A 25,107-nucleotide genomic window follows, 5' to 3' on the forward strand; every position below is an offset into this window, starting at 1 on the left:
CCAATCAGTGCTGACTCTTAAATAACTCTGTGGGAGTGAGCACAATGTTATCTATATGACACACATGAACTAAATGTGAAAAATTGTCAAAATGCACTGAGGTAAGAGGCCGTTCAATGGCTTAGAAATTAGCATATGAGCCTACCTAGGTTTAGCTTGCCACAAAGAATACCAAGAGAACAAAGCAAATGTAATGATAAAAGTAAATTGGAAAGTTGTTTAAAATTGCATGCTGTATCTGAATCATAAAAGTTTAATTTTGACTAGACTGTCCCTTTAAATTAGAATATGTTTAATACTGTGTGTCATGTGTTTGCATTCTTACATTCTGTAAATAATTACTAATGTTCCTCAGAGCTTACTCCCTACGTTTCTTGTGTCTGTTCCTTCTCTTTCACTGTACAGCGGACAAGTAATGTTCGGTCTACCTTCTTTAAAGACTGTTTGTACGAGGTTTTTGATGACCTTGAGTCAAAAATGGAGGATTCTGGAAAACAGCTTCTTCAGTCTGTGTTGCAGCTGATGGAAAATGGTGCTTTGGTCCTAACAACCAATTTTGACAACTTGCTGGAAATCTACGCGATTCACCAGGGAAAGCAGCTAGAATCAATAGACCTCACTGACGAAAAGCAGGTAAAAAGGGAAAAAAGAAAGTGTTTAAAAATCATAGAACACGATAACTATAAAGTAAATATACTACAGTTCCTCCACATATAGCTGTATATTAGAAGCAGTGACCAGCCTTGATATAAAAAAAACATTATTCTGACAAATAGTAGTAGTGAACTAACCAAATCTAGGAACTAATTAAAGGGATATAAAACCCAAAAATGTTCTCTTTGTGATTCAAACACAACATACCATTATAATTTACTTCTGTTATCAAATGTGCTTAATTCCCATGATATTCTGTGTTGAAGAGATACCTAGGTAGGTATCTGGAGCACTACAGGGCAGGAAAAAGTGCTGCCATCTAGTGCTCTTGTAAATGGATAACGTTCTTGCCAAACTGCTGCCATATAGTGTTCCAGAAATGGGCCTGCTCCTAAGCAAATGTCCATGCTTTTCAACAAAAGATACAAAGTAAATGAAGAAAAAAAAATACTCAATCTGAATCATGAATAATGAAATTTGGGTTTTATGTCCCTTTAAGTGAGACACTTGAAGGATAATTGAGCCCCTTAAACATTATTACCCTGATTTGGGTAATCAAATAGAGCATGTGCCTTTTTGTTATATTAAGTCATTGTTTTTCAACCAGTGTGCCATGGCACACTAGTGTGCTGTGAGAGATCCTCAGGTGTGCCGCGGCAGACTGAGAACAGGGTGACATATTTTTTAAATGTTGCTTGTTTTGATGTGACAGGCTCATCAGGCAGGCATCATTCACAGACAATCATTATGATGTATAATATATGCTGTATTAGGCTACAATGTGTGATTTTGTAAAATTTTGGGATGGTGGTGTGCCACAGGATTTTTTAATATAAAAAAGTGTGCCACAGCAAATAAAATGTTGAAAATCACTGTATTAAGTATTTCTATTGACTTTTGTTATATTTTAACAGGCTGCTGAGGGAGGGGATCTTGTTTTATTCAAAGAACCAGATAAGGCGTCCTTCAAGGTTTCCATAGATAGGGTCTATTTATAGGCAAACATTTGGTTGCTTGATGTCACTGATACTCATGATATCACTATTAACATAACGATATTGAGTTATCAGTAAATATACTTTGTTTTAATCATAGTTCTATTGGATGATTATTGTATCCCTTTTATGGTATCCCTTTGAATAAATGTCTCTGCTGACTTTTATAAAACAAACTAAGCCATATGTGACAATAAAATGTGAACCTTAGAGATATTCATGGCAAATCTTAGTTTTCACTTTGAGGCTGTACAGTGGGAACTGTGTCCTGGATTGTTCAATGCTTTGATGATCTGTTTTAGCTCTCTTTTCCATGTCAGGTATTAGAATGGGCGCAGGAGAAGAAGAGACTAAGCGTTTTGCACATCCATGGAGTTTACACCAACCCCAGTGGAATAGTATTGCATCCAGCTGGGTATCAAAATGTGCTGCGGAACACTGAGGTTATGGTAAGGTAACCTACTAGCTTATTATAGTACTTTGTTCCATGTATCAGCCAAAATATCTTTTGTTTACAAATTAACTGTGCATAATTATGAATTATAATTTGTCACCTTAATTATCATTACTATACCAATTCATTCATCAGCTTGTGACATATTAGTGTTTAATGAATTAACTCAAGATGAGATTATGAACACTCAGTTTAGATGTGTTCTACTTATATTTTCAAGATCTTCTATCTTTGATTTTCATAATTAACCAACAAAAATGATGACTGTGTGTCACTAGATAGTAAAATAATTAGGACTATCCATAGAAGATAAGGACACATTTGAAAGCAAACAGATTTTCTCTTGTTAGGTGTATCCAGTCCACGGATCATCCATTACTTGTGGGATATTCTCCTTCCCAACAGGAAGTTGCAAGAGGATCACCCACAGCAGAGCTGCTATATAGCTCCTCCCCTAACTGCCATACCCAGTCATTCTTTTGCAAGCTCTCAACATAGCTGGAGGTAGTTAGAGGAAAGTGGTAAAATATAGTTAGTTTTTTCTTCAATCAAAAGTTTATTGTTTTTAAATGGTACCGGAGTGTACTATTTTATCTCAGGCAGCATTTAGAAGAAGAATCTGCCTGCGTTTTTCTATGATCTTAGCAGAAGTAACTAAGATCCACTGCCGTTCTCACATATGTCTGAGGAGTGAGGTAACTTCAGAGGGAGAATGGCGTGCAGGGTATCCTGCAATAAGGTATGTGCAGTTAAGTTTTTCTAGGTATGGAATTTGCTATAAAATGCTGCTGATACCGTATTAATGTAAGTTAAAGTCTAAATACAGTGATTTAATAGCGACTAGTATCAGGCTTGCTATTAGAGGTATATACTCTGATTAATGTGCAATATAAAACGTTTGCTGGCATGTTTAATCGTTTTTATATAGGCTTTGGTGATGAAACTTATTGGGGCCTAGTTTTTTCCACATGGCTGACTTTATTTTTGCCTAGAAACAGTTTCCTGAGGCTTTCCACTGTTATAGTATAAAAGTTACAGTTGGTGCAGTTAAAATTACAAACTGTGACATTCAGCTTCCCTCAGCAGTCCCCTGCATGCTATAGGACATCTCTGAAGGGCTCAAAAGGCTTCAAAAGTAGGAGCTGTGGCAGTTGTTATTACTGTTTAAAAAACACATTTTTCGTTTTGTTAATCTGTTTTTTGTATTAAGGGGTTAATCATCCATTTGCAAGTGGGTGCAATGATCTGCTAACTTGTTACATACACTGTAAAAATTGAGTTAGTTTAACTGCCTTTTTTCACTGTTATTTCAAATTTTGGCAAAATTTGTTTCTCTTAAAGGCACAGTAAAGTTTTTTTATATTGCTTGTTAACTTGATTTAAAGTGTTTTCCAAGCTTGCTAGTCTCATTGCTAGTCTGTATAAACATGTCTGACATAGAGGAAACTCCTTGTTCATTATGTTTAAAAGCCATGGTGGAACCCCATAGGAGAATGTGTACTAAATTTATTGATTTCACTTTAAACAATAAAGATCAGCTGTTATCTTTAAAAGAATTATCATCAGAGGATTCTGACGAGGGGGAAGTTATGCCGACTAACTCTCCCCACGTGTCGGACCCTTTGACTCCCGCTCAAGGGACTCCCGCTAAAATGGCGCCAAGTACATCAAAGACGCCCATAGCGATTACTTTGCAGGACATGGCGGCAATCATGGATAATACCCTGTCAGCGGTATTAGCCAGACTGCCTGAATTCAGAGGAAAGCGCGACAGCTCTGGGGTTAGACGTAATACAGAGCGCGCAGATGTTTTAAGGCCCATGTCTGATACTGCGTCACAATATACAGAAGCTGAGGAAGAGCTTCAGTCTGTGGGTGACGTCTCTGACTCGGGGAAACCTGATTCAGATATGTCTACTTTTAAATTTAAGCTTGAGAACCTCCGGGTGTTGCTTGGAGAGGTTTTAGCTGCTCTGAATGACTGTGACACAATTGCAGTGCCAGAGAAATTGTGTAGACTGGATAAATACTACGCGGTGCCGGTGTGTACTGACATTTTTCCAATACCTAAAAGGTTTACAGAAATTATTACTAAGGAGTGGGACAGACCCGGTGTGCCGTTTCCCCCCCCCCCCCCCCCCTATTTTTAGAAAAATGTTTCCAATAGACGCCACCACACGGGACTTATGGCAGACGGTCCCTAAGGTGGAGGGAGCAGTTTCTACTTTAGCAAAGCGTACCACTATCCCTGTCGAGGACAGTTGTGCTTTTTCAGATCCAATGGATAAAAAATTAGAAGGTTACCTTAAGAAAATGTTTATTCAACAAGGTTTTATCCTGTAGCCCCTTGCATGCATTGCTCCTGTCACTGCTGCTGCGGCGTTCTGGTTTGAGTCTCTGGAAGAGGCCTTTCAGACAGCTACTCCATTGACTGAAATACTTGACAAGCTTAGAACACTTAAGCTAGCTAATTCCTTTGTTTCTGATGCCATTGTTCATTTGACTAAACTAACGGCTAAGAATTCTGGATTCGCCATCCAGGCGCGTAGGGCGCTATGGCTTAAATCTTGGTCAGCTGACGTGACTTCAAAGTCTAAATTACTTAACATTCCCTTCAAGGGGCAGACCCTATTCGGGCCTGGTTTGAAGGAAATTATTGCTGACATTACTGGAGGTAAGGGTCATACCCTTCCTTAGGACAGGGCCAAATCAAGGGCCAAACAGTCTAATTTCCGTGCCTTTCGAAACTTCAAGGCAGGTGCAGCATCAACTTCCTCTGCTACAAAACAAGAGGGAAGTTTTGCGCAATCCAAGCCGGCATGGAAATCTAACCAGGCCTGGAGCAAAGGCAAGCAGGCCAGAAAGCCTGCTGCTGCCTCTAAGACAGCATGAAGGAACGGCCCCCTATCCGGCAACGGATCTAGTAGGGGGCAGACTTTCTCTCTTCGCCCAGGCGTGGGTTCAGGATCCCTGGGCGTTGGAGATCATATCTCAGGGATATCTTCTGGACTTCAAAGCTTCCCCCCCACAAGGGAGATTTCACCTTTCGAGATTATCTGTAAACCAGATAAAGAAAGAGGCATTCTTACTCTGTGTGCAAGACCTCCTAATAATGGGAGTGATCCATCCAGTTCCACAGATGGAACAAGGACAGGGATTTTATTCAAATCTGTTTGTGGTTCCCAAAAAAGAGGGAACCTTCAGACCAATTTTGGATCTAAAGATCTTAAACAAATTCCTCAGAGTTCCATCGTTCAAAATGGAAACTATTCGGACAATCCTACCTATGATCCAGGAGGGTCAGTACATGACCACAGTGGATTTGAAGGATGCTTACCTTCACATACCGATTCACAAAGATAATCATCGGTTCCTAAGGTTTGCCTTTCTAGACAGGCATTACCAGTTTGTGGCTCTTCCCTTCGGGTTAGCTACAGCCCCAAGAATTTTTACAAAGGTTCTGGGGTCTCTTCTGGCGGTCCTAAGACCACGGGGCATAGCAGTGGCCCCTTATCTAGACGACATCCTGATACAGGCGTCAAACTTCCAAATTGCCAAATCTCATACGGACATAGTGTTGGCATTTCTGAGGTCGCATGGGTGGAAAGTGAACGAGGGAAAGAGTTCTCCATCACCCCTCACAAGGGTTTCCTTCCTAGGAACTCTGATAGATTCTGTAGAAATGAAACTTTTACCTGACGGAGTCCAGGTTATCAAAGCTTCTAAATTCCTGCCGTGTTCTTCACTACATTCCGCGCCCTTCGGTGGCTCAGTGCATGGAAGTGATCGGCTTAATGGTAGCGGCGATGGACATAGTGCCATTTGCGCGCCTACATTTCAGACCGCTGCAATTATGCATGCTCAGTCAGTGGAATGGGGATTACACAGATTTGTCCCCTCTGCTAAATCTGGATCAAGAGACCAGAGATTCTCTTCTCTGGTGGCTATCTCGGGTCCATCTGTCCAAAGGTATGACCTTTCGCAGGCCAGATTGGACAATTGTAACAACAGATGCCAGCCTTCTAGGTTGGGGTGCAGTCTGGAATTCCCTGAAGGCTCAGGGATCGTGGACCCAGGAGGATAAACTCCTCCCAATAAATATTCTGGAGTTAAGAGCAATATTCAATGCTCTTCTAGCTTGGCCTCAGTTAGCAACCCTGAGGTTCATCAGATTTCAGTCGGACAACATCACGACTGTGGCTTATATCAACGATCAAGGGGGGACCAGGAGCTCCCTAGCGATGTTAGAAGTCTCCAAGATAATTCGCTGGGCAGAGACTCACTCTTGCCATCTATCAGCGATCCATATCCCAGGTGTAGAGAACTGGGAGGCAGATTTTCTAAGTCGTCAGACTTTTCATCCGGGGAGTGGGAACTCCATCCGGAGGTGTTTGCTCAATTGGTTCATTGTTGGGGCACACCAGAATTGAATCTCATGGCGTCTCGCCAGAACGCCAAGCTTCCTTATTACGGATCCAGGTCCAGGGACCCAGAAGCGACGCTGATAGATGCTCTAGCAGCACCGTGGTTCTTCAACCTGGCTTATGTGTTTTCACCGTTTCCTCTGCTCCCTCGACTGATTGCCAAAATCAAACAGGAGAGAGCATCGGTGATCTTGATCGCGCCTGCGTGGCCACGCAGGACCTGGTATGCAGACCTGGTGGACATGTCATCCTTTCCACCTTGGCCTCTGCCTCTGAGACAAGACCTTCTAGTACAAGGTCCTTTCAATCATCCAAATCTAATTTCTCTGAGACTGACTGCCTGGAGATTGAACGCTTGATTTTAATACAGGCACGAAAGCCTGTAACCAGGAAAATCTACCATAAGATATGGCGCAAATATCTTCATTAGTGTGAATCCAAGAATTACTCATGGAGTAAGGTTAGGATTCCAAGGATATTGTCCTTTCTCCAAGAGGGTTTGGATAAAGGATTATCAGCTAGTTCTTTAAAGGGACAGATTTCTGCTCTGTCTATCCTTTTGCACAAGCGTCTGGCAGAGGTTCCAGACGTCCAGGCATTTTGTCAGGCTTTGGTTAGAATTAAGCCTGTGTTTAAACCTGTTGCTCCTCCATGGAGCTTAAACTTGGTTCTTAAGGTTCTTCAAGGAGTTCCGTTTGAACCCCTTCATTCCATTGATATCAAACTTTTATCTTGGAAAGTTCTGTTTTTGATGGCTATTTCCTCGGCTCGTAGAGTCTCTGAGTTATCAGCTTTACAATGTGATTCTCCTTATCTGATTTTCCATACAGATAAAGTAGTTCTGCGTACAAAACCTGGGTTTTTACCTAAGGTAGTTTCCAACAAGAATATCAATCAAGAGATTGTTGTTCCATCATTGTGTCCTAATCCTTCTTCAAAGAAGGAACGTCTTTTACATAATTTGGACGTAGTCCGTGCTTTAAAGTTTTACTTACAAGCGACTAAAGATTTTCGTCAAACATCTTCCATGTTTGTTGTTTACTCTGGACAGAGGAGAGGTCAAAAGGCTTCAGCAACCTCTCTTTCTTTTTGGCTTCGGAGCGTAATACGCTTAGCCTATGAGACTGCTGGACAGCAGCCCCCTGAAAGGATTACAGCTCATTCTACTAGAGCTGTGGCTTCCACCTGGGCCTTTAAAAATGAGGCTTCTCTTGAACAGATTTGCAAAGCGGTGACTTGGTCTTTGCTTCATACCTTTTCAAAATTTTACAAATTTGATACTTTTGCTTATTCGGAGGCTATTTTGGCTGAGAAAGGTTCTACAGGCAGTGGTCCCTTCCGTTTAAGTACCTGCCTTGTCCCTCCCTTCATCCGTGTACTTTAGCTTTGGTATTGGTATCCCAGAAGTAATGGATGATCTGTGGACTGGATACACCTAACAAGAGAAAACATAATTTATGCTTACCTGATAAATTTATTTCTCTTGTGGTGTATCCAGTCCACGGCCCGCCCTGTCCTTTTAAGGCAGGTCTAAATTTTAAACTACAGTCACCACTGCACCCTATGGTTTCTCCTTTCTCGGCTAGTTTCGGTCGAATGACTGGATATGGCAGTTAGGGGAGGAGCTATATAGCAGCTCTGCTGTGGGTGATCCTCTTGCAACTTCCTGTTGGAAAGGAGAATATCCCACAAGTAATGGATGATCCGTGGACTGGATACACCACAAGAGAAATACATTTATCAGGTAAGCATAAATTATGTTTTTACCAGCACAAAAAAAAACATATTCCCATATTTCCACAGGAAGTGAAATCTTAAAGAGACATTCAAGTCAAACTTAAACTTTAATGATTCATATAGACTGCAATTTTAAACAATCTTTCAAACGTACTTTCATTTGTTAAATTAAGTCTTTTTTTGCGCGCACACTTTCTATTACTTGTGCAAGAGATGACAATATGTGATTGGCTGATAGCTGTCACATGATACAGAGGATTTGGAAATTAAATATTTGTTATTAAAAAAAAACCCTCTAGTTATTTATTTGAAATCCAAAATAAGTGTTACTGAATTGTCTTTTTAATTGTGCCAGTGTTTATTCTACTGTATTTAATGGCATTTGAATTATCAGGAAAGCTTTATGCTTATCCCTGACAATATCTATTAATATTAACCTTTGTGGGGTTGATCACATTGCATTACAGTCGCTAATGGGGATTTCAGTGAAAAACTTGCCCAAAATATTGGATAATTTTTAGCATTTTTACTATCACTCCATTTAAACAAAACTAGAGCCTTGTTTTTTTATCTCAATTTACCTATCAAAACTATATACTTTTTTAAGTAGACAACCCAAGGTATTGATCTAGGCTCATTTTGGTATATTTAATGGTACCATTTCACCTCCAAATGCGATCATATCATTGTCAACTTTTTACAAGTTTTGAGTTTCTCACATGAAATTATTTACATACCACTTGTGCAGTCACAACTCAAATGGTTGTAAAAGCTTCTCTGGGCTTATTTTTGTTTTCTCCTCACTCCCATACTGGCAGACAGTCTACCAATATGCAGTTTAGGTTTTTTTTTCTGCAGTGCAGGGATCCCTCCTTAACCGTCCCACCTCCCTGATCTCTCAAAACTGCTCTCTAACACCCTTTCTAGTGGAGGCCATCTTAGGTGCTGGCAGCTGTCTGCCAGTACTAGTTTTTTTATGTATTTATTTATTAATATTTTACTGTAGTGTAGGGGTCCCACACCACCTCCTTCCTGTGATCCTTATGTGCCCCCACCCTAATTTCAACTTTTTCTGTAGTGTAGTGACCCATCCCTCCCTCTCCCTTCAAAATGTCCTTTCCGTTCTTCCAAATCTGAATGCACATGTGCAGTTTTTTATATTATTACTGATTATTTGTAAAGTTCTGCTGCCGTGAGTGGAGGGCTGGGATCGGAGCTGGTGGGATGTGATTAAGGCGGGTGGGCAGTGATCTAGGTAGTGAGAGGGATGGGATGGGGTTCCCTACACTACACTGTAGCACATACTCAGCTGGAGGAGGGAAAGGGGACCCTATGCTACAGAAAAAATGAAACTAACAAAAAATGTTATTTGTTTCTGGCAGAGTGCAGCTGCAATTATCAGCCTTCTAATTGTCAAAATCGAATTGTAAATGTGACGTTATATATATAAATTTAGTATTAGGATAGTATTAGTTAGGTTTTGGTAAAAAGTTAAAGGGACATTGAACACCTGATGAAAATTGCTAAAACCTACTTTTTTTATTATTAATAAAAATAAAATAATCACTGCTGTCTATTTTATATGTTCCTCTTACCCCAAACTGTTGAAGAGATTGTTTTGAAGTACAGCATTGATCCAGTAGCGAAGGGGTTAAACAAGGTATCGGTCAGGTCCTGTTCTGGACTTGTAAAATGAACACCAGAGATCAAGTGATGTAGAGTGTAATAAAGCTGACCTGTGATGGTAACTGTGTGTGTTAAATGCCTAGACGCTGGTGTAGTGTCGGAATGTGCGACCGTGACGTCACCACATTCTTGAGTGCACACGTGACTGGTTGCAAAATCAGACAGAACCAGAAAGTGCACATGCGACAGACGGGTCGCAGAATCTGGTAGTAGACCCCTGTTCCAACGATTTGCTGTCAGTTCCTAACTGAACACATGGGTGAGCCAATCACAATGGGTACTATATATATACAGCCACCAATCAGCAGCTAGAACCTAGGTTCTTTGCTGCCCCTGAGCTTACCTAGGTAAGCTCAGGGGCAGCAAAGAACCTAGGTTCTAGCTGCTGATTGGTGGCTGTATATATATAGTACCCATTGTGATTGGCTCACCCATGTGTTCAGTTAGGAACCAGTAGTGCATTGCTGCTTCTTCAACAAATGATACCAAGAGAATGAAACCAATTAGATAATAGAAGTAAATAAGAAATACTGGCTGGGTGGCAACGGTATTCATTGCTTACTTTAACTTGAGTATATGTATTTTCTAAGTCAAATGTTGGAACATTCCAAATAATAATAATAGAAATAAAAGACAAATGCAAACGTTTTGAATAAGGAGCATTATGTATAGAAAAGTAGATTTAAATGGAAATTTATTTTGGGATCTTTTCTTATTATTATCATTATCATTATTATCATTATTATCATTATTATTATTATTATTATTATTAAAATAACATTTTTGAAGCACTGCAATATTCCATAAAGCTGAATGTGTGAACATAAAGGAAACAAAATATTAGACAATAATGCTTAGGAATACAATAGCAATATCATGAGACTTATACATATTACAGATGCCCTCCTCTGAAGAGTGTACAGTTTATAGATGTTGTGATGAATGGTAGAGAAGATTACGATCTGTTCTAGTTATTTGTTCCAACATAATCCAATCCAGATTATTGATAGGTTCTTATCAATCACCAAGATCAGTTGTTAAATGAACATTTTCCCTGTGCAGCGAGAGATCCAGAAACTGTACGAGACCAAGTCCTTCCTGTTCCTGGGCTGCGGACGCACAGTGGATGACACAACATTCCAGGCTCTTTTCCTTGAGGCGGTAAAGCACAAATCTGATTTGGAGCATTTTATGTTGGTCCGAAGAGAAGATGTAGATGAATTCAAGAAACTGAGGGAAAACATGCTGGACAAGGGTATTAAAGTCATCTCCTACGGCACAGAATATTCTGATCTACCAGAATACTTTGAGCGGTTGGCCAGCGAAATTTCAAGCAAGGGGCGAACAGGTACGTCATTAACCAAGCTGCATATTGTACAATCATAATTGTGATCTTTCTGCAAAACATTAAATACAGGGAATTAAAAATCATAACATTGTTTAAACTCTATGTCTATTATGCATAAAAAAGAGCACTATTTAAACTTGTTAAAAATATTTTTTCATCATGAAAGATGATGTTTTTGCATTTTTTTTTTTTTTTTTTTTTTTTTTTTTTTTTTAATTTTTGATTTTTATTGAGGTTATTAAATACATGTACAGTATAGGAAGAATTGCCAAAACTGGAAAAGTATAAACATTGGAATATAATGCACAGTCATAAAAAGTCCACGATCAGTGATATACAGATTCCAAATGAAATAATAAATAAAAAGTGGCAAGAATAGCTATAACCTCATGTTTATGATTATATAAGCCTCTTTTAGAATTAATAGGTCACTCTTGGACCATGGAATGATATACCTATACAATGGAGGCAAGAAAATTGAATCGCTAGTCACTTTTGGCCTTAAAGTATAGAACATTATAGCAAAAAACAAACAAACAAACAAACAAAAAAAAAACACATTTCACATTTCTAGGGTAACCATATAGAAGTGGCATGGAGATGAAATTATCCAACACCCTTGAGACCAGTCTTCCAAACATGCAATAGGAAATGGATGCCAATATAAGTGGTATACTGTACTCCCCAGAGGTAGCGAGCAGTTAAATGGGTTAACAAATAATAAGGATTAGGGCTTAATACACAGTTGCCGCGGGGCTCATATAGATTACACTATAAGTGCCTGAAACTAATGCTCGCCAGTATATTGTTAACTAAGGGCGTAGGTTATAAGCATCTAAGTAATATACTGCAGGTGGCATAAGTGTTCTAATTTACTAATTCAGGATATAGCTAAGCTTCAAATAAGTATTATATAAAATCTCTAGAGAAATATCCTATCAGTCTGTTATCGTCATTACATACCTGTTATCAAACTTGTATAACATATTGGAAGGCAAAGCATGATCATAGGACAATGTTATATTATACAATGGGAAAGGGAATGGAAAGAGGCCTTTAAGGGGACAAACAAAACATTGGTACCCAACTATTATATGAAACGTACTCGTGCTAAGTGGGGTTGTTCAAAAGATAAAACAACTACATAAAAACAGTGCTGAAATAACGCTCCGCTTGTAACAGTCATCTAAACAGTCCCACCACAGCATGTAACCAAGTTAAATGTTGCACACAATGGCACTCACTGTTGGTTAGTATGCCAGTATGCAAGAGGTTAACTTTACGTGTAAGCAAGTAGAGGAAGAATTGAAAATTGCATGTCCCAGAACATCAACCGGCTAGTATGATAGCCAGATTAGACGACATTAAAACAAGTCATTTAGCCGACACCAGCCTTTACTAAAGAATGCTCCATTTGTGAATAAGCGTGTCCATGCCTCAGCTGCCTGTCATGTAGGATTGGAACCTGCTCCCTTCGTGCATTTATAAATACCGTTGCCCGCTGGTGGGTAGTTGGTGCGGCGGGGGCTGCTAGGGTTGATATGAGAGAATGCTTATTGTCCCGGATTTGGGTTTCTACCCTGCAGTACTTTAATGGGGATTTGGGACCCCATACCTGTTCAATGCAACCCGGTATGAGAATGGCTCCTGAGTTCCTTGCTGTACCTTTAACAGGGCGATGGGCAAATTTTGCAGCGATCTGTAAGATCAGGGCCTGTTTGTCCGTTTTACTCTCCTTAAGGGGTGGTGTGGTTCCAGCCGTGTACAGTGTGTTATATCTATGCTGTACCTCTGCAATCTGGGTTACTGAATCTGGATTACAAACGGACTGCTCAGGCTGATCAGAGGAGGTCCGGCATGAGACCGCAGTCTGTGGATATTTGCAGGAGGCTTGCTGGCCTGCTTCCATCATATCACAATGAGAATAGGTAGGAGGTGGCGAGTGCCGAGACCTTAGGTAATCACCATTCATATGGAGCTCCCTATCTGTAGCCCATATAGTAGGTATCGGGTCATTGGGTGGATTCTCTCTTTCACAGCTTGCTATGCTGGAACCGGCTGCAGATGCATTGCGGCTGAGGATGGTCTCCTTCTCGCTTTCAGCGATCGGGTCCAAGACTGGATAATCCTTTTTCGGAGGGGTCCTCTGTGGTGAGCGGTTTGAAGGTAAGTCAGCTGGCTTCACCCCAGGATCGCTTGCGTGTGCCGCCGGATCAGAAGTGGTGTGTGAGGCTTTGTGTGAGCCCTCGATCATAGAGCCATTTAGATGATCGTCAATTCGAGTGAGATGATAGTGTAGGAGATTCTCAAGTTCTTTGAAGAGCTGTACCTCCATACTGGTTGTGACTGTTGAAAAGAAGTCAGCAATGTGGAGAATTTTAGGTGAATGTAGAGGACTCAGGCCCTACGCAACAGCAGTATCCCAAGGGTTTACCACTGGGGGGTTTAGAATGAGGCCTTAACCTCAAAGTTAGCTCCGGATTGTTGAAGCTGGCAGCAAACCCTAATAAAGGAACATCATTTAGGTGCTGTTTATATCCTTAAACAAATATCTGCTGATTAAAGCCTGGATGGCTGCTGGTTCCAGAGATAATTTGTAGATAATATGGGAATACTGGAGCAGCTCACAACAACACGACCTATCATGGCCGCCGCCCAGAAGTTCCCCCCATGTTTTTGCATTTTAATTTAGCAGAAAGTGCATGCCTCATACAACTGAGTGCTTACTGGCTGAGAAGCAAAACTCCCACTGCTGCATTGGTGGACAATGGCACAAGGATAAAAAGATCCAAAAAGCAAAAAAAACCATGTAATACCTTTTAAAGGGATAGTCTAGTCAAAATGAAAGTTTCATGATTCAGATAGAGCAGGCGATTTTAAGCAACTTTCTAATTTACTCCTATTATCAATCTTTCTTCGTTCTCTTAGTATCTTTATTTGAATGTAAGCTTAGAAGCCGGCCCATTTTTGGTTCAGAACCTGGGTAGCGCTTGCTGATTGGTGACTACATTTAGACACCAATCAGAAAGTGCTACCCAGGTCTGAACCAAAAATGGGCCGGGTCTTATGCTTACATGCTTGCTTTTTCAAATAAAGATACTAAGAGAACGAAGAAAAAAATTGATTATAGGAGTAAATTAGAAAGTTGCTTAAAATTGCTGCTCTATCTGAATCATGAAACTTTTATTTTGACTAAACTATTCGTTTAATATCATCTCCTATAAGGAAACCCTGTGTCTTTAATGACAATTTTTACTGATTATATTAAAGGGACAAAACAACTTTCTAATTTACTTCTATTATCTAATTTGTTTCATTCTCTTGGTATGCTTTGTTGAAGGAGCAGCAAATGCACTAATGGTTTCAAACTGAAAACATGTGATGAGCCAATGATAATTAGTATAAACAGCCGCCAATCAGCAGCTAGATCCTAGGTTATCTGCTGCTCCTGAACTTGCCTAGATAAACCTTTCAGCAAAGGATAACAAGAGAGGGAAGCAAATTAAATAAAAGAAGTACATTGGAAAGTTGTTTAAAATTGTATTATCTATCTGAATCATGAAAGAAAAATGTTGGGTTTCATGTCCCTTTAAAGATTTTATAGAGTGGGGGAATTTGCCAAGAAAATGGTGATTCTTACATTTTTACAGAGTGTAGTAGGCTGGTCCTAAAAGTCTACAGTATGCGGGGGCTGTGGAGCTTACTATTGCAATACAGTTTTGGGATGTAATATTTGCTCTTGTACACAACATTTATTGACAGGCGATCTAGAGCATAAAGTGAACTCCTCGATCAGCGTCTCTCTTGGCTTTGTGCCAGTTTCCCATTTTTGAAAAAGATAAAGAATCCTTTATACATTGTAGTGTTTGCAAGGACTGAAGAGCCCCATTATACTATTGCCTTGTATATCTCTTCTTTATCACACTGCAAATACCATTAGAATATACCTTAGAGATATCCTTTTTAAACAGGATCCAGCTGATCAGCAAGTTAAGATAACTCTGGCTCTTTGACAGCTGGCAAGGCCAGATTCCTGCAGCTATCTCACAGCTGGGCGCAGATTAAATACATTCCTGGACCTGAAATTTAATTTAGTGGGAAAACGAGGGAATATAAAATGAAACCGACATAGAAAAGTCAAGAACCTGCATTAAAAAAAAAAAAAAAGAAAAGAAAAAAAGTGTCTTTGTAGTACTCTGGTTTATTTATATATCAATTGCATTTCAGTAAAGAATCAAAAAAACTTCTTAAAGGGACACTGAACCCACATTTTTTCTTTTGTGATTCAGATAGAGCATGCAATTTTAAGAAACTTTCTAATTTTACTCCTATTATCAATTTTTCTTTGTTCTTTTGCTATCTTTATTTGAAAAAGGCATCTAAACCTTTTTTTTTTATTGGTTCAGAACTCTGGACAGCACTCTTTTATTGGTGGATGGATTTATCCACCAATCAGCAAGGACAACCCAGGTTGTTCACCAAAAATGGGCCGGCATCTAAACTTACATTCTTGCATTTTAAATAAAGATACCAAGAGAATGAAGAAAATTTGATAATAGGAGTAAATTAGAAAGTTGCTTAAAATTTCATGTTCTATCTGAATCACGAAAGAAAAAATTTGGGTTCAGTGTCCCTTTAAGAGGAGGTAAAGTCAGTATTAAACAAATTCCCTATTTATTTCTGTTATTAAATTAGTTTTGTTCTCTTGGTATCCTTTGTTGACCTATACTGAGGGGGGCTCAGTAGAAGCAATCCACTACTGAGAGAGCTAGCTGGTGATTGGTTTGTATGCTTCTTGTGATTGGTACATATCCCTCTTGTGATTGGTTCACCTGATGTGTTAAGCTTGTTTCCAGTAGTAAATTTCTGCTCCTGAGCCTACCTAGGGTTACTCTTAAAAATTAAATAAATAATACCAAGAGAATGAAGTAATTTTTTAATAGAAGTAAATTGGAAAAGTGTTTAAAATGTCATGCTCTATCTGGGAGGCGTGACATTTTATTTTTGACTTTAATGTTATTTTAGCTACTATTAAGCTAAATGAGCTAATATTAAAAATGTTCAATTTTTATTGCACAAATGTATTTTAAATTCTGCTATTAATTTGTGCTTTGGATAGCAGAAAATGATATAATATTACACTACCCCCACCCGGCTACTTTATAAAGCCACCCAGCTGGCAAAACCTTCTGTGAAGAACACTAATTCTTGTCTATTTAATACTTTACACAGTTAAGATCACCTCACTTTACAGGTTTTGTTAATAATATGAACAAACTTTTACTTTTGCAAACAAAAAATGCAAGTTTATTTTGGTGGTGTTGAAATCTTTTTTATCCGGTCAATAGCCGTTAAAATGACTGCTGAAACAGATTAGACTATGCGGCAGTTAGAAAGCTGTTACGCATATTACAAAAATACAACACCAGGAGTCAATGAGAACCAACACAAGATAAATGAACCTACTAAAGACTTTAGATTGTAGAATGCTGAGGTTAATTAGCTTAACGTTTCACCTAACTCTACTAGGGACAGAAGGCTCTCTACAACTATATGCAAACCAAACACAAATTCACCAACATCATATTATGTAGATGCTAATATTTTATTTATAAAAGGTATCTTGGAATATTAAAGTATTAAATAATTTGTATTATATAAATAATACATTGTATAAAACCATTACAAAAAATATTAACTAAACACAGTATTTTGGCATATATTCAAATTAAGTAGTTAAAGGGACAGTCTACACTGATTTTTGCTTATGGTTATCATTAGTCCAGCATGAACAATATTCTTTTTTCTTTCATCAAAAGTGTTTCTTATTTGGCCATTTTGAAATGGTCGCCAAAATCCTTCCTCGTCCTTCTCCTTCTAGTGGCTTTCTGTCCATTGTGCAGGCGTGGTGTTTGTACATCGAAAACTGGAAGTGCGGGGCACTCATTGTAGTGAAGGACTTCCTTGTAAATTAACACTGCCTTCCACAAATCATGGAACATGAAAATTAGCACCTTACTGTAATTGTCTAATTCTAGACAATTTACAAACCTGTTCAGACTCAACAGAGGTAACGGATGAACACTTTCTTTTTCCATTGCACGTGCGCTAATCGATGTGACTACTCCAACAAAATCTTATAAATTGATTGCGATTGGATGCGATATTCATAACAGCTTATACACGAAAGCAGTGGGAGGAGTTTGGCGTCTATTTCAAAGTGGACAAATAAAAAATGTTGGCAAAAAAAAGGATATTGTTCGTGCTGGATTGTGTGAGAATGGGTAAAGAAGTCTTGAAGGAAATCAAACTAACGAAAACCATAAGCATTAATCAGGTGTACACTGTCCCTTTAAATATTTTTAATTATGTTTAAAGGGACAGTTTACCCTAAATTGTTCTCCTCTTGAATTAGTTTCCAAAGATCCATTTTACCTGCTGGAGTGTATTAAATTGTTTTACAAATAGCTCCTTTTACTTTGAAATAGCTGATTTTTTTCTATGGTAAAAGTTTGTATACTTATAGGGACAGTCTAGTATAAATTAAACTTTCATTATTCAGATAGGACTTTTAATTTTAATCAACTTTCCAGTTTACTTTTATCTTCAAATTTGCTTTGTTCTCTTGGTGTTCTTAGTTTAAACTAAACCTAGGTAGGCTCATATGCTAATTTCTAAGCCTTTGAGGGCTGCCTCTTATCCCAGGCTTTTTAAATCTCTTTTCAACACAAAGACAGAAAGTACACGTGGGCTATATAGATAACACTGTGTTCAGACACAGAAAGTTATTTAAGATCTAGCACAATACAATGCTAAATTTAAGACAATAGATACTAAACAGTCACAGTCATGTGATCAGGGGGCTGGAAGAAGGTTCCTAGATACAAGGTAACCACAGAGGTAAAAAGTATATTAATATAACTGTGTTGGTTTTGCAAAACTGGAGAATGGGTATTAAAGGGATTATCTATCTTTTAAAACAATTCTATGGTAGACTGTCCCTTTAAGTATAAGTTAAAGAAAACCTCTGTAAACGTTGTTAGCAGAAGAAATGACACTCCTAGTAGGAGGTAGAAGCAATAAGCAATAAAATGTTGATTTTCAATTGTTCTAAGTTTTTGGCTTTGGTTTACAGAGATGATATGAAGAAGCATGTGTGTGTGTACAGAAAGTTATAAACTAAGGATATATGATTTTCCTGCAAGCTCAACCCATTTTAATGGTTTAAAAAGAACAAAAACAGCTATTTCAAATAAACATAAAGGAAAACTTTATCATGCATTTTATACTCTGCAGCTGGTATAGCAAGACATTCGAGACACTTTAAAGTGAAAACAATTTTGCAGTGTACTGTCCCTTTAAGTTTATATTGTGGCTGAGTCAATCACAGGCGGTGCACATAATACAATCTTTTGCCATCATTTTGGAGTTACGAACAAACATATTCTGATACACAGGGTTCAATCACAATCTATTGGCTGAGGCCACTTTTTGATACAAGATTACAATAGCGCGTTTCAGCTCCCCATCACTTGCAAATGTGTTTTTGGATCATTGTTAACAATCAATTTTTGAGAGACTTTTTATCACCTTTTGGAGGACAGTTTTGACTTTTTAAATTTGACACCTCAAGTCACTCGATAAAGCCTGCAACTATTTCAAGACTGTTTGAAAACAGCCTATTATCTTGCACATGTGCCAAACATTTTGAAATGGCCACTAGAGACACTGTAGAGTTGTATTAACATACATACGGCTAGATTACGAGTTTTGCATTATGAGGGGTGCGGTACTAACTTGCACCTTATTGTCACCGCTCACTTACCTACAGCGCTGGTATTACAGGTTTTTATAAACCAGGCGTTAAAAGACAACAAGTGACCGTAGAGCAAACTTGTGCTCCATACTGCACTCCAATACCAGCGCTGCTTACGTCAGCGGTGAGCTAGTTGTACGTGTTCGTGCACGATTTCCCCATAGACATCAATGGGGAGAGCCGGCTGAAAAAAAGCCTAACACCTGCAATAAAGCAGCGTAAAGCTCAGTAACGCAGCCCCATTGATTCCTATGGGGAAACAAAATTTCTTTCATGTAATTAGCAAGAGTCCATGAGCTAGTGACGTATGGGATATACATTCCTACCAGGAGGGGCAAAGTTTCCCAAACCTCAAAATGCCTATAAATACACCCCTCACCACACCCACAAATCAGTTTTACAAACTTTGCCTCCCGTGGAGGTGGTAAAGTAAGTTTTTGCTAGATTCTTCGTTGATATGCGCTTCGCAGAAGGCTGGAGCCCGGTTTTCCTCTCAGTGTGCAGTGAATGTCAGAGGGATGTGAAGAGAGTATTGCCTATTTGAATTCAATGATCTCCTTCTACGGGATCTATTTCATAGGTTCTCTGTTATCGGTCGTAGAGATTCATCTCTTACCTCCCTTTTCAGATCGACGATATACTCTTATATATACCATTACCTCTACTGATTCTCGTTTCAGTACTGGTTTGGCTTTCTACTATATGTAGATGAGTGTCCTGGGGTAAGTAAGTCTTATTTTTTGTGACACTCTAAGCTATGGTTGGGCACTTTTATATAAAGTTCTAAATATATGTGTTTAAACATTTATTTGCCTTGATTCAGGATGTTCGATATTCCTTATTTCAGACAGTCAGTTTCATTATTTGGGATAATGCATATGAAATCAATTTGACTTTTTTCCTGTGGGCTGTTAGGCTCGCGGGGGCTGAAAATGCTTCATTTTATTGCGTCATTCTTGGCGCAGACTTTTTTGGCGCAAAAATTTTCTTTGTAATTTCCGGCGTCATACTTGTCGCCGGAAGTTGCGTCATGTTTTTGACGTTTTCGCCCCAAAAATGTCGCCGGATATGGGCGTCATTATTGTCTCCACATTATTTAAGTCTAGTTGTTTATTTGCTTCTGGTTGCTAGAAGCTTGTTCATTGGCATTTTTTCCCATTCCTGAAACTGTCATTTAAGGAATTTGATAAATTTTGCTTTATATGTTGTTTTTTCTATTACATATTGCAAGATGTCTCAGATTGACCCTGAATCAGAAGCTACTTCTGGAAAATCGCTGCCTGATGCTGGATCTACCAAAGTTAAGTGTATTTGCTGTAAACTTGTGGTAACTGTCCCTCCGGCTGTTGTTTGTGATGAATGTCATGATAAACTTGCTAATGCAGATAATATTTCCTTTAGTAATGTTCCATTACCTGTTGCTGTTCCATCAACATCTAATACTCAGGGTGTTCCTGTTAATATAAGAGATTTTGTTTCTAAATCTATTAGGAAGGCTATGTCTGTTATTCCTCCTTCCAGTAAACGTAAAAGGTCTTTTAAAACTTCTCATTTTCCAGATGAATTTTTAAATGAACATCATCCTTCTGATTCTGTTTCTGATGATGATTTGTCTGGTTCAGAGGATTCTGTTTCAGAGATTGACACTGATAAATCTTCATATTTATTTAAAATGGAATTTATTCGTTCTTTACTTAAAGAAGTCTTAATTGCATTAGAAATAGAGGAATCTGGTCCTCTTGATACTAAATCTAAACGTTTAAACACGGTTTTTAAACCTCCTGTAGTTATTCCGGAGGTTTTTCCCGTCCCTGATGCTATTTCTGAAGTAATTTCCAGGGAATGGAATAATCTGGGTAATTCATTTACTCCTTCTAAACGGTTTAAGAAATTATATCCTGTGCCATCTGACAGATTAGAGTTTTGGGACAAAATCCCTAAGGTTGATGGGGCTATCTCTACTCTTGCTAAACGTACTACTATTCCTACGGCAGATAGTACTTCCTTTAAGGATCCTTTAGATAGGAAAATTGAATCCTTTCTAAGAAAAGCTTATTTATGTTCAGGTAATCTTCTTAGGCCTGCTATATCTTTGGGGATGTTGCTGCAGCTTCAACTTTCTGGTTGGAGGCTTTAGCACAACAAGTAACAGATCATAATACTCATAGCATTGTTAATCTTCTTCAACATGCTAATAACTTTATTTGTGATGCCATCTTTGACATCATTAGGGTTGATGTCAGGTATATGTCTTTAGCTATTTTAGCTAGAAGAGCTTTATGGCTTAAAACTTGGAATGCTGATATGTCTTCTAAGTCAACTTTGCTTTCCCTTTCTTTCCAAGGTAATAAATTGTTTGGTTCACAGTTGGATTCTATTATTTCAACTGTTACTGAGGGGAAAGGAACTTTTTTACCACAGGATAAAAAATCTAAAGGTAAATATAGGGCTGCCAATCGTTTTCGTTCCTTTCGTCACAATAAGGAACAAAAGCCTGATCCTTCCCCTACAGGAACGGTATCAGTTTGGAAACCATCTCCAGTCTGGAATAAATCCAAGCCTTTTAGAAAGCCAAAGCCAGCTCCCAAGTCCGCATGAAGGTGCGGCCCTCATTCCAGCCCAGCTGGTAGGGGGCAGATTACGATTTTTCAAAGAAATTTGGATCAATTCGATTCACAGTCTTTGGATTCAGAACATTGTTTCTCAAGGGTACAGAATAGGTTTCAAGATAAGCCTCCTGCAAGAAGATTTTTTCTTTCTCGAGTTCCAATAAATCCAGTGAAGGCTCAAGCGTTTCTGAAATGTGTTTCAGATCTAGAGTTGGCTGGAGTAATTGTGCCAGTTCCAGTTCTGGAACAGGGTCTGGGGTTTTACTCAAATCTATTCATTGTACCAAAGAAGGAGAATTCCTTCAGACCAGTACTGGATTTAAAAATATTGAATCGTTATGTAAGAATACCAACATTCAAAATGGTAACTATAAGGACTATTCTGCCTTTTGTTCAGCAAGGGCATTATATGTCCACAATAGATTTACAAGATGCATATCTGCATATTCCGATTCATCCAGATCACTTTCAGTTTCTGAGATTCTCTTTTCTAGACAAGCATTACCAGTTTGTGGCTCTGCCGTTTGGCCTAGCAACAGCTCCAAGGATTTTTACAAAGGTTCTCGGTGCCCTACTATCTGTAATCAGAGAACAGGGTATTGTGGTATTTCCTTATTTGGACGATATCTTGGTACTTGCTCAGTCTTCACATTTAGCAAAATCGCATACGAATCGACTTGTATCGTTTCTTCAAGAACATGGTTGGAGGATCAATTTACCAAAGAGTTCGTTGATTCCTCAGACAAGGGTAACCTTTTTAGGTTTCCAGATAGATTCAGTGTCCATGACTCTGTCGTTGACGGACAAGAGACGTCTGAAATTGGTTTCAGCCTGTCGAAACCTTCAGTCTCAATCATTCCCTTCGGTAGCCTTATGCATGGAAATTCTAGGTCTTATGACTGCTGCATCGGACGCGATCCCCTTTGCTCGTTTTCACATGCGACCTCTTCAGCTCTGTATGCTGAACTAGTGGTGCAGGGATTATACAAAGATATCACAATTAATATCTTTAAAACCGAACGTACGACACTCTCTGACGTGGTGGACAGACCATCATCGTTTAGTTCAGGGGGCTTCTTTTGTTTTTCCGACCTGGACTGTGATCTCAACAGATGCAAGTCTGACAGGTTGGGGAGCTGTATGGGGGTCTCTGACAGCACAGGGGGTTTGGGAATCTCAGGAGGCGAGATTACCAATCAACATTTTGGAACTCCGTGCGATTTTCAGAGCTCTTCAGTCGTGGCCTCTTCTAAAGAGAGAGTCGTTCATTTGTTTTCAGACGGACAATGTCACAACCGTGGCATATGTCAATCATCAAGGAGGGACTCATAGTCCTCTGGCTATGAAAGAAGTATCTCGAATACTTGTATGGGCGGAATCCAGCTCCTGTCTAATTTCTGCGGTTCACATCCCAGGTATAGACAATTGGGAAGCGGATTATCTCAGTCGCCAAACATTGCATCCGGGCGAATGGTCTCTTCACCCAGAAGTATTTCTTCAGATTGTTCAAATCTGGGGACTTCCAGAAATAGATCTGATGGCTTCTCATCTAAACAAGAAGCTTCCCAGGTATCTGTCCAGATCCAGGGATCCTCAGGCGGAAGCAGTGGATGCATTGTCACTTCCTTGGAAGTATCATCTTGCCTATATCTTTCCGCCTCTAGTTCTTCTTCCAAGAATGATTTCCAAGATTCTAAAGGAGCGTTCGTTTGTTCTGCTGGTGGCTCCAGCATGGCCTCACAGGTTTTGGTATGCGGATCTTGTTCGGATGGCTACTTGCCAACCGTGGACTCTTCCGTTAAGACCGGACCTTCTATCGCAAGGTCCTTTTTTCCATCAGGATCTCAAATCCTTAAATTTGAAGGTATGGAGATTGAACGCTTGATTCTCAGTCATAGAGGTTTCTCTGACTCCGTAATTAATACTATGTTACAGGCTCGTAAAACTGTATCTAGGAAGATATATTATCGAGTCTGGAAGACTTACATTTCTTGGTGCTCTTCTCATCATTTTTCCTGGCATTCTTTTAGAATTCCTAGAATTTTACAATTTCTTCAGGATTGTCTGGATAAAGGTTTGTCTGCAAGTTCTTTGAAAGGACAAATTTCTGCTCTTTCTGTGTTGTTTCGCAGAAAGATTGTTAATCTTCCTGATATTCATTGTTTTGTTCAGGCTTTGGTTCATATCAAACCTGTCATTAAGTCAATCTCTCCTCCTTGGAGTTTGAATTTGGTTCTGGGGGCTTTACAAGCTCCTCCGTTTGAACCTATGCATTCTCTGGACATTAAATTACTTGTTCCTTTTGGCCATCTCTTCTGCTAGAAGAGTTTCAGAGTTATCTGCTCTTTCTTGTGAATCTCCTTTTCTGATTTTTCATCAGGATAAGGCGGTGTTGCGAACTTCATTTAAATTTTTTCCTAAAGTTGTGAACTCTAACAACATTAGTAGAGAAATTCTGGTTCCTTCATTGTGTCCTAATCCTAAGAATTCTAAGGAAAGATCGTTGCATTCTTTGGATGTAGTTAGAGCTTTGAAATATTATGTTGAATCTACTAAGGATTTCCGAAAGACTTCTAGTCTATTTGTTATCTTTTCCGGTTCTAGGAAAGGTCAGAAGGCCTCTGCCATTTCTTTGGCATCTTGGTTAAAATCTTTGATTCATCATGCTTATGTCGAGTCGGGTAAAACTCCGCCTCAAAGGATTACAGCTCATTCTACTAGGTCAGTTTCTACTTCCTGGGCGTTTAGGAATGAAGCTTCGGTTGATCAGATTTGCAAAGCAGCCACTTGGTCTTCTTTGCATACTTTTACTAAATTCTACCATTTTGATGTGTTTTCTTCTTCTGAAGCAGTTTTTGGTAGAAAAGTACTTCAGGCAGCTGTTTCAGTTTGATTTTTCTGCTTATAATTTCAGTTTTTTTCATTATAAGATTTAAACTTTATTTTGGGGTGTGGATTATTTTTTCAGCGGAATTGGCTGTCTTTATATTATCCCTCCCTCTCTAGTGACTCTTGCGTGGAAGCTCCACATCTTGGGTATTTATTATCCCATACGTCACTAGCTCATGGACTCTTGCTAATTACATGAAAGAAAACATAATTTATGTAAGAACTTACCTGATAAATTCATTACTTTCATATTAGCAAGAGTCCATGAGGCCCACCCTTTTTTTGTGGTGGTTATGATTTTTTTGTATAAAGCACAATTATTCCAATTCCTTATTTTTTATGCTTTCGCACTTTTTTCTTATCACCCCACTTCTTGGCTATTCGTTAAACTGATTTGTGGGTGTGGTGAGGGGTGTATTTATAGGCATTTTGAGGTTTGGGAAACTTTGCCCCTCCTGGTAGGAATGTATATCCCATACGTCACTAGCTCATGGA

At 39.0% G+C, this 25,107-nt stretch overlaps 1 protein-coding gene across 6 annotated transcripts in view; it reads left to right on the forward strand.

Moving 5' to 3' along the window:
* The window catches only part of FAM118B (family with sequence similarity 118 member B), a 218,863-nt gene that overhangs the window by 163,001 nt on the left and 30,755 nt on the right, over positions 1–25,107 (forward strand). For all 6 annotated transcript variants that reach the window (XM_053691533.1, XM_053691537.1, XM_053691538.1 and 3 more), the window contains 3 exons: positions 406–633; positions 1,970–2,098; positions 11,013–11,298. In XM_053691533.1, the coding sequence (XP_053547508.1) occupies positions 406–633; positions 1,970–2,098; positions 11,013–11,298 (643 nt within the window). The remainder of the gene's footprint in view (positions 1–405; positions 634–1,969; positions 2,099–11,012; positions 11,299–25,107) is intronic.

This window comes from Bombina bombina, chromosome 8, assembly GCF_027579735.1.
Source record: "Bombina bombina isolate aBomBom1 chromosome 8, aBomBom1.pri, whole genome shotgun sequence".
Classification (NCBI taxonomy): Eukaryota; Metazoa; Chordata; class Amphibia; order Anura; family Bombinatoridae; genus Bombina; species Bombina bombina.